At 61.1% G+C, this 10,165-nt stretch overlaps 1 protein-coding gene across 1 annotated transcript in view; it reads left to right on the top strand.

Annotated features, from left to right (window-relative positions):
* HCN4 (hyperpolarization activated cyclic nucleotide gated potassium channel 4) overlaps positions 1–10,165 on the top strand; it is a 42,876-nt gene that overhangs the window by 2,694 nt on the left and 30,017 nt on the right. The window contains exon 3 of the mRNA XM_014583732.1: positions 7–194. Within this exon, the coding sequence (XP_014439218.1) occupies positions 7–194 (188 nt within the window). The remainder of the gene's footprint in view (positions 1–6; positions 195–10,165) is intronic.

Genomic DNA, 10,165 nt, shown 5'->3' with positions numbered 1-10,165 from the left:
GACCAGATCCTCCCGGAGGCCGAGGTGCGCCTGGGCCAGACCGGCTTCATGCAGCGCCAGTTCGGGGCCATGCTCCAGCCCGGGGTCAACAAATTCTCTCTGCGGATGTTCGGCAGTCAGAAAGCTGTGGAGCGCGAGCAGGAGAGGGTTAAATCGGCCGGATTTTGGATTATCCACCCCTACAGCGACTTCAGGTAAGGGGCGGCTGCGGTCCTGCCATCCAGCCATCCTGCCGCCGGCCTGCGCGTTTCCTCTCGTGTCCCTGCCTCCCAGCTGGAGTTAACTTTCCTTCCTTGCGCTGGGAGCTCCGAGAAGCGGGGTGCCTCTAGCTAGGCTCAGAGACACCCCCAGACTTCCTGCGGCAGGGCGCTGGGAACTTTCCTGTGTGTTCAGGCTCCAGTCTTCTCTGTCTGGGCCGCATTGGAGACAGGCTGAGAAGGTGTTCTGAGCCTGGCCTAGCCTGGCGGTAGCCAGAACATGGCACTACCACCTTAAATCACACCCCCAAAGGCTGCAGAGTCAGGGTGGACAGGAGTGGCAGCTCCGGTCATTCTACTGCAGATCAGGGCCAAGAGGGGCGCAGACCTCTTTGCTGATCACAGGCCTTTTTTCCCTACCCTGGGAGGCTGCAGCCCGGCCCCTGGAGGACTTAGGTCACCAGGGCCTCAGGCCCAGGAAGAAAGTGCCCTGAGCCCACCTGCACCCTGGGCCTGGCCCCCCATGCCCACTGGTTTACCGGGAGCCAGCGTGCTGGGTGGCTGGCGTCCGGCTGCAGGGCTGCGTGACCTTGTCCATGGTGGTCAGTGAAGATGCCTGCTGTCCTGACTGGTGAGCACCTGTCCCGTGACCCTGAGCTACCCAGTGGCCCGTCCCTACCCCAATGGCCCAAGCTCCAGCAGCTGCTAGGTCTCTTGTAGGTGAGTTGTGGGTCCCCAGAGGTGTGACTGTCAGCCAGAGAGAGGTGCCCTGCCCCCTCCTGCATCACCTGAGTGAGAAGGCACTGAGCAGCAGATGTCACTGGGGCCTGTGAGCCTGCCCATGCAAAACGAGGCCCTGCTCATTCCTCCGGGGTGGGGATCTGGGGTGCCCTCCCCCTAGCGAAGGTCCTAAGGTTCCCCAAGCCCTGCGGCGCTTTTCTGGTAGACAAGATTGAAAAGAAGCTCTGGGAAGCAGTCACTGTTTGAGCTGGTTTGAGGCTCCTCTCTCTCCACGGGCCCTGCTGGGCCCTCCCTTCCCTCCCTGGCCTGCTTGCCTGCCTATAGAAATGAGCACTTGGCGAGCCCAGAGCCCTCTTTGCAAACTCCAGGGAAGCTGGATTTGTAATGAGAGCGAAGCCATTTTCCGTCCAATGAGAGAGATTTTTCGTGCTGGGAATGGCCAGTCAGACAGCACTTGATGGCTTAAAATAGGTGCTGCACGGAGGTCCCCCTCCCTGTTTTCTTTTGAGGGACTGTTCTTCCTGACCCTGGTATCTGAGGTCCCCATCCCCAGAGGCTGACCAGGCTGAGCTGCAGTCAGAGGAGCAGATCTGGGACCCTCCCATCAGGAACCACGGCCAGGTTCCCAGGCCAGATTCCTGAAGAGGGGCCAGGACAGGGGCCTGAGGCGCCTAGGCTGAGCTAGGGAGGATGGGCAAGAGCCGGGTGCCCTAGGCTTCTCCTGTGCCCTCGCAACTCCTTGGTGGTGGTGATAGGCTTTCCACATCAACCACTTGAGACCGCTGAGGGCCCTGCCCTCCCTCCCTCAGCTCCCTCTGCCTGCTGTTGCAAAGCTTCTGCTGGAGAGTCTCACGTCCAGGCCCCTGGTCTGCAGTGGGAGCTGTAGGGGCCCAGCCCAGGCATGTCTCGCCCCCCTGGTGACAAGCACTGGTTGAGGGCTCTGGGCACTGGGCCTTGCCTTGCAGTTCCCCACACTGGGATGGGCAGAGGTGGGAGGGAAAACTCCCGCCTTCCTGATAGCACTTCTGCCCATCCTGGTGGTCTGTCTGCAGTCCCCCTGGTGCAGACTCTCCCTCTAACTGCAGGCCACCTAGGACACAGCGGTGGCTGGGGAGGCTGGTGGGCTAGGGAGGGGGATGCAGTGGGATTGATCTGTGGTGACAGGCTGGGCTTGGGATGTGGTCCGTGCAGCAAGCAGCGGGCACTGGTGCTGGGCCGCCTCTGCGCAGCTTTGTAGCTGACCCGTGCCGAGTGGTGTGTAAGGAAAGAAACCCAGGAAAGACCACACGTGTGTGCGCACGTGCACGTGTGTGCCTATGGGGCAGGGGATGGGGGGCGTGCCTGTCCTGCCTCTAGGTCAGAGCAGCTAGTCTAGTCTCATTTCCAGAAGGTCAAACAGGCAAGAGCTTGGCTAAGTCTCCAATCTTAGAAAACTTACTGCTCACCCTGACCTGGGCCCCCACCCATCCCCTAGCAGCCTTCCCAAGCCTGGGTCCCTAGAGTTTCACCCCTGGTCTGGGCCACCACAGGGAGCCAATCCCCTGGCCCACCTTCGGGCTTCACGAGAGCTTCTGCAAGCTCAGGCCAGTTGAGGATTTATTCATCATTTTGATGGGCAGGAAGCATTGATCCAGCAGAATTGGTTTCATAAAGAATCGCCACCAACCATGATGGATGGAGTTTGTGGTTTAGAGTTCAGGGCTCGCCGCTGGGCTGCTTCCGGCCTCGCCTTCCCTGGGGAGGTGCACGGGGTGCCTTTTCCAGGGTGGAGAGGGCTGGCTGCACTTTGGGGACCAGCCGGGCCTGGGCTGTGCACCCAACAGACTCGGCTGCTTCCGCTGCTCACCACTGAGTTCCCCCACCCTCTCACCCAGCTCTAAGCCCTACCACCATGCCCAGCTAACCCCAAGGCTCCCCCGGGCCCCGCAGACTCATCTGGCCTCTTCCCCCCACCAACTCCTCATTGGTCTTTTGAAACTTGCATTTAGAGTCTGCCCGGAGAAGAGGGCAGGATGTTGACCTCAGGACATGGCTCCCCAGGTTCCAGGCGGGCCTTGGGTCCTAGGTAGCTCCTTACTTCCACACGAGCTGCTGCCTGGGAGCCAGGCTTGGTGATAGGGACCCGGGACAAGTAAACATGGTACCCTGTTCTCCCGAGGGGAGGTGTTCCCAGAAGGTGGTCAGCCTTTGGAGCGTCGGGCTCAGGGAGTTGGCCTGGGCGTCAGTCTGAGTGGGTGTCTTGGGGCTGTAGGAGGCGGCGGGGCTGGCAGAGAAGTCCCCATGTAGGATGGTGGTTCTGGGGCTACTTCTGGGTCCAGATGCTAGCTCGGCCTTATGGGTGGAGACGGCTGGAGCTTGGCCTTCTCCTCTGCCCCCCCATTCCTCCCTTCTCCCAGTCTGAGCCTCCTGGAGACCTGGGGGCAGGGCAGGGCAGGGCAGGGCAGGGCAGGGCAGGGCAGGGCAGGGCAGAGCAGGGCAGGGCAGGCCTGGCCTTCAGTGTCTTGTCTTGGGGGAACCAACAGCTGGGCTCTGAAATCATGGAAACTGGGCCAGTTTCCTGGCAGGTCCCAGCGGTGGCCTGAGCTGACTTCTGGCCCCTGACGCCCAGTCACTGTAATTACTGGGCTCACGTTACTTCCCCAACTCTGCTGTGGGGCCCTGCTCGGGCTAGGAGCCAGCCCTTAGCCTCAGCTTTCCTACCCAGAAAACGGGGCTCCTGTTGCCTTTTACCATGTCAGATGCAGGCTGTACAGCGGGGTCACTCATGGGAGAGAGAAGCTCTGGAGAGCTGTGGCAGGCCAGGGATGCTCAGTGGCCACGCCCCCTCGTCCTCACTCCTTCCGTCCTTCTCGGGCCTCTCCCCTCTGCCCAGGCCGAGGGCTCTGAACCTGCTTGCCGTGAGGGACCTCACTGAGAACCTGCCGCGGACCCAGAGTCTATCTGGAAGAGAGGGACGCCCAGATGCATGCAAAGTGACACTCGATTTCTTGTGTTTGGGACCCCCTAAGTAGAGGACCATCTGGGGGCATTATGAACTTCACCGTAGGCCCTTTCAGAAGAGCACTGGGCCTGGCGGGGGCCGTGCTGGCTGCAGGAGCTGCCCTCTGGGCCTAGCGGGCCCCCCTCTATTGAGGCGACTGGTCCCCCATTGCCTGAGGATGGAACTGAAAACTAGAGTCAGAGTTGGGCCCCTGATGCGGAGAGGTGTTGTGCTCAGGCCTGCTCTCTGCCGTCTCCCACTCTCCCTGGCTCTCTCCTTTTAACCCTGTGAAGGACTGTGCAGGCAAGAGGAGGTGCGGAGGAGGATCAGGGTTCAGAGGCCCTGTCTTGGGTGGGCCTGGACACCTCGCCTGCTCTCTGGGTGGGAAGCCGAGCCAGGAGCCACAGGCCTGGCTGTGCCAGAAGGGGCAAGGGTGCTGGTGCCAGGGCAGTTCCCAGGTGAGCTGCCTGGGTGGGCTGGCAGCTGGCACCCTGGGCGGGGGAACTGTGCCCCTGCCTCCCATGAGGCTGGGGGAGGGAGGGAGGGGCCGAGGTGCTGCTAGGGAACCAGGGTTCCAAGAGTGGTAGAGGCAGAGGGCTGGGACCCTCCTGAGGCCTGAGTGGAGAGGCCTGAGCTCCAGGTGCTCCAGTTGCAAGGTTCCTGGTCACCTGGTAGGACATGAGAACGGGGAGGCTGAGTCTTCCCTGCCTGGGCCTGCCCTCTGCGGCTCCTCTGCCTTACACTGGAGTGTCCACCAGTGCTGGGCCTAGTGGGGGCCTGCCTACTTCCCCGTCCACCCTGTCTCCCTGCTTAGGGCCTGGCTTCCCCGGGTCTCTTGGGGTGCCCTCTCCAGCCACTCGGCTCGCATTCAGCTCTCCCTCCTGTACCCGACACTCTGCTGGAGCTCTGTGTTCGCATAACGCAGCTCCTCATGTTCTGTCATCCAGCTTGGTGGGGAGCTTGTTAAAGGCCCAGGTTGTGACCGTGGGCCTGGGGTGGGGTCTGAGGGTCTACGTTCCAGGACGTGTCCCAGTGGAACCAATGCTGCCAGTGTGCAGCCGAGGACGCGTGGTGCTGAAGTCGTTTCTCGGCTATCCATGCTAGGCCTGGGCGCTCTGAGGGCAGAGCCTCTGTCCCCTGCCTCCGGCCTCAGAGTCCTTAGGTCCAGGTCCAAGCCCACCGAGGCGGGGCGATGGTGAGGCCTGTGGTCTGGAGACTTGGTGGGTTCACAGCTCACGTCTTTCTCCTTTCCTGCCCCGCTGCCCTGGACGCCCACTGTTGGGGAGGGCGTGAGAGGGCCGTCGCTGTGGCTTCACCCCACCCCTGTACTTTGCCCCCTCTCCTGTCCGAAGGGTCAGAGGGCCAGGCCTGGTGGGGAGCAGGGGCCAAGAGTGCGGGCTGCTGTGCTGTGGGGAACTTCCCGGGAAAGAGCAGATATTGGCAAGGAGTGGTGCGGACGTGACAGGGAGGGACCGGAGTGTGGGAGGGTCCGGGGGCAGCCTTGGCGCCTGGTGCGGAGCATCACCTGCACCGTTCCACGCCTCCTGCCCAGGCGTGCCCGGCGGCCTCCTGGCGGGCTGGGTGCATCAGTCACTTCTCCCTGTCCCTCCTACCCTTGCGAGGCGCTGGCTTCCGCGTACAGATGAAGGGGCTGACAGGTGTCACAGCAGCCCAAGTAAGTGGCCCTGGCGCATGGCAGAAGGTCCAGCCCCAGTCCCCCACGACTTTGTCATAAAACTGAGGAGGTGGCCATTCCTCTGCACACTCGCTGGACTTAGAGGCTCCTCTGAGGCTGCTGTCCTAATTAACAGAAGGGCTGCCAGGTCGCCTGGCCAGTCCTGCCAGGCCCTGGGGGTGCTGGAGAATCCACGCTGCCCAGCCAGAGTGGGCCACAGCAGGGCAGAGGCATGATCTCGGCTTCGGAGAGGACGCTCTGCCAGCCGGGCCTCTTGACTGAAAAGCCGTTGCCAGGGCCCTGGCAACCTGCCGTCCCCGAGCTAGGAGGGCACTTGGTGGCCCACTAGTGTCAGCACCCTCCCAGAACTGGGGGAGGCAGTTCAGAGGAGTGGTGAAGCCCAGCCGGCTCAGAGGCTGCTGAGCAGCCCCCACGGGCTGAGTCCACAGACGTGCTTGCCAGCCACCAGTGTGTCACAGCTTATGTGAGCGGGGCTTTAAAATGGACAGGTGACACCTAAGAGCACGGCTCCCGCTCCTCTCGAAAAGCTGGGGTCTGGCACCCTTGGCCCCACACTCCCGCCCTGCGGTGGGAGCTGGAGACTAGGGTCTGCCCCTTTTAAACTGGCTTCCGTCTTCCAGTTGCCCCGGTCCCCAGCTGTCTCCGAGGGCTCCACCTTCCACCTAGCCTGGTCACTCATGCCATTAGCTCCTGACCCCAGGCTCCAATCAACAGAGACCAGGCCAGGTAGGGTCACGCAGCAACACGTGGAAGCTACCATGTGGGGCCAGGAGCTAGCTTTTCACTCACTCGTTAATTCATCCCATGAGAGAGAGAGAGAGACGCGACACCTCGAACAGGGTCTTGGCATTGCAACCCTGCCTCAGCTTCAGCCAGCCCTGGGACATGGGCATGCACATGCCTGGCATACCCGGGGGGGTCTGCCACGGACCCAGCACCTCCCTGCATGTCAGCCTTGCAGAGGGCCACGTCTTACTGTGGAACCACGACCAGGCTCCCGGCCCCAAGGTTTATCATTCCTGATTTACAGAGAAGGCTCTACTGGTGGGAAAAATAAAGATATCTGCTTCAAATCATTTAGCTATGAAGTATCAGAGCCAGAATTTGACCCTGAAAGTCTATATTTCTGCTTGTCCCTCCTTCTCTGCCTTCCTTTTTTTTTCTTAAATGCACTTTTATTAGGTTTCTGTTTTTTGTTTTTTTAATTACATTAGTAGTTGAAGAAAACATTCTTCAGGCCAGCCCATGGTGTGATGGGTAAGGCGGCTGGATCCTACATAGCTGTGCGGTTCAAGGCCCGGACCCAGGGGTTTGAGAGACATACCAGGCACGTCCCAGGGGAGGGAGAGATGGATGAGAAGGGATCATCCCCCGTTGGGGGGTGCTTTCTCACTTTGCTTCTTCCTGTCTGTGTATCGCTCTCTCTGGCAAGTGTATGGGCCCACCGGCAAATTAAAAAAGAGAAGAATAAAAAGCATTCTCCTGAGAATTGAAACACTGAGGAAGGGTCGAGAGTGTGGGGGTTGGTGGGCACAGGGAGGCCCTGTCTTAGAACACCAAGGCCTTTACTTGGCAGGTAGGGAGACCGTGATCAGAGAGGGGAAGCAATGGCCCAAGGTCACGGTGCAAGTCCACGGCAGAGGCAAAACCAGAACCCAAGTGGGTTATGTAACCTCTGTGTGCAAAGGTCTTAGAGTGTAAGTCTATCCGCAGCTTCCCGGCCACAGGGGCCCTAGGGGAGGCACTTCCCAAATGATCTTGTCACGGGGAGCCTTTTCTTACCGTCCCAGGACCGTGCCTGTCTCCCCGGGGTGACAGGTCTTTACAGAGTCCCATCAAGCTTCAGGCTCATCCCCGGAGAGGGCATCGCCCGCCCTCTGAAGATGCAGCCTGCTGGCTGAGAGTTGCCGTCCTCACCCCGCCCCGGGGCCGACAGCTTAAGGCCTGCCCACCTGCTTCTACTCCCAGCAGCCCGGACCGGGGAGACCTTTGGGGTTTGAGAACCACATCCGTGTGCCACGGTTCCCCTCCTCCTGGAGGGGAGTAGTCAAGATTCAGAGGGGAAAGGGCCGAGCAGCAACAGGGCCTGTGCTGTGTCCATCAGCAGAGTAGGTGGCCGGTGGTCTCTCGTGCACCCACAGAGGGCGGGGAGTGGAGTCAGCCTGTGGTTTAGGCTGACTCTGCGTGACTAGGGTCACAGCTCAGTTGCTGACGGAGGCCAGAGCTCTGTGAGTGACCAGGGTCAGTGCTGAGGGAGGTTAGGAGCTGGGGTCCTTGAACAACGCCTTCGAGCCAGCCTCAGCACCCTCCCGCGGCACAGGGCTGGGCAGGGTGGGCACGTGGCCTGTCTGCTACCCCGTGCCCTCCCCGCCTTCCCTACGCTCCCTGAGTCCCTGCAGTGCTCAGCATCCCAGCCAGCTGCCGCTGGCCCTCTCAGGGAGGTAAAGTAAAATTATAAATAAACAACTGTGCCGACGCTGGAGCCACCAAATCTCACACGGGATCACTTCCCGCCCGCTCCGCTCGCCCATTGTTTGGGCTGGCTTCTGGCGTTCCAGCGGGCGGCTTGCCCCAGGCACCTGCAGAGCATGCTCTGGGCTGGACCCGGAAGGTGTGCGGGCTCCAGGGAGCGACTCCCTGTACCCGCTACACCCCGGCTCTGGGCAAGCCATGGAGCCTCTGGTGGGATCCCAGCAGCTGCGGGGGCCTGATAATTGGTTGCTGCTGATTTTGTCTGTCTAAGCATTTACCCACGTGGGTGGATGTGTTATGTCTGCGTGAACGAGGCCCTCACAGGTTAATAGGTAATGGGCTGCCTGGTACCGTGTGTTCTGTTCTTGGGAAGGGCAAGCTAAGGGGTCATGGCCCCAGAGAGACCAGATAGCCCATTTCAAGCCTCTTTTCACCCCTTACGGGGAATAGGGCTCTCTACTCATCTGGCAAAGAGGAGAGTTGGATTTTAGCTCCTCTTAGGATTTGTGGTGTGGATTTTGAAAGAGCAGACAGATGATAGACTGGTATGGATTGGTGGTCAGGGAAGACTTCCTGGAGGAAGCGGATCTGTGCTGGATCTGAAGGCAGGAGAGAACTGTTCTGTACACTTTCTTGGAAGCCGGTGTCTGGGAGCTTGAGCTAAGGGGCCAGCTGGTTGGAGTGGATGTTGGCAGGCACTCAGAGCAGGTCACTCAGAGCCTGCCTCTGTGAATGGCACCCCTTCAGCGCTGCCCTCCCCCTCGAGGCCTCCGCCTGGGGTGCTGGCTGAGCATGTGTGCTTGCGCTTGCCCACGTGTGTGCGTGCACCCCAGTCCTTGCAGCAAGCAGGGCTGTCCTGGGCCTCCCGCCTGCTATGCAGCCTCTGAGAAGACTCCCTTCTCTGTCCGTACCCGGCCCAGACGGCAGGTGCTGCGCTGCAGTCAAGTCACCGAGCGTGTGGCCCGGAGCCCAGAAGTAATTATCCCGCAGTTCCCCGGTGAAGGCCGGAGCAGCCCTGTCAATGATTAACGAGAGTCCCCAGCCACGCGACGCCTAAGCCTGCCACAGGCTTCTCCCACCTACTGTTCCTCAGAGGACTGGGGCCCTGTTCCCTTCCCCATGACAGGAGAGACCCTCCATGCACAGGCCTCATCAGTGTCGTCTGCACCGTCTAGGATAGCCGGGGCCCAGTGGGAGACTCAGATGGAGCGCATCTGCGTGCAGCCTGGGCCGCCCCCCCAGGAGCCAGGGTCCTCGCGTCCTGTGGCTCCGAACTCGAGCTCATAACGGCCGCCCTCCTCCTCCGAGTTTGCCCTCGCGACCCTCATCCTTGTTCTGTGCGGCCTCAGCAAGCTGCTTCCCTGTCTCGGCACCCAGGGTCAGGGCTCAGTCTGGGGCTGAGAAGAGAGCAGAGCTAATTGGCCAGATAGGTATTGAACCCGTCCTCCTGACCCCATTAGTGCAGACTGAGCCAGCAGGGCAGGGCCAGACCAGCCCAGCTGCTGAGAAGCACCCTCCCTCATCCTGAGGACTCCACGAGGCCACCCGCTGTGACTGGCATTGCGCAGCCCCTGGGGTCCTGGAGCAGGTGGGGACATCTTAGCCCCAGGCAGCCTTCCACTGAGGTTTTGCCAGCCCTCAGTGCTGGGAAGGGGCAGGGCAGGGGTCTCCATGGCACAGGCGTTCATGTGGCCTGTCGAGGCCTCCTACCCCGTTTTGAGAGCAGCCCTGAGCATGGATGGCAAGCTTTCTCTGCCCCATTCCCTGGGCATCCTGCCAGGGACCACGTAGCAGGCACGTCAAGTGGGTGAGCTGGCATGTCTTCCTTCTGGAAAGGACCCACCACCTTCTCCCAGCCTTCAAGGGGCACTTGTCCCCTCCGGCGTGCTAGGCCTGGCCTCGGGATTCCACAGTGGCCGAGGTCACAGGAGCCCGTGGATGACCAGCAGGACGTCCACCTTAGAGCTGGCAGGGAGAGGAGCTGGGACGTCCACCTTAGAGCTGGCAGGGAGAGGAGCTGGGATGTCCACCTTAGAGCTGGCAGGGAGAGGAGCTGGGAGGGGCTGTCCGCCCACCTGG

The sequence above is a fragment of the Tupaia chinensis genome, unplaced genomic scaffold, assembly GCF_000334495.1.
Source record: "Tupaia chinensis unplaced genomic scaffold, TupChi_1.0 Scaffold144682_1, whole genome shotgun sequence".
NCBI lineage: Eukaryota > Metazoa > Chordata > Mammalia > Scandentia > Tupaiidae > Tupaia > Tupaia belangeri.
This window is presented reverse-complemented; position numbering and strand designations above follow the sequence as displayed.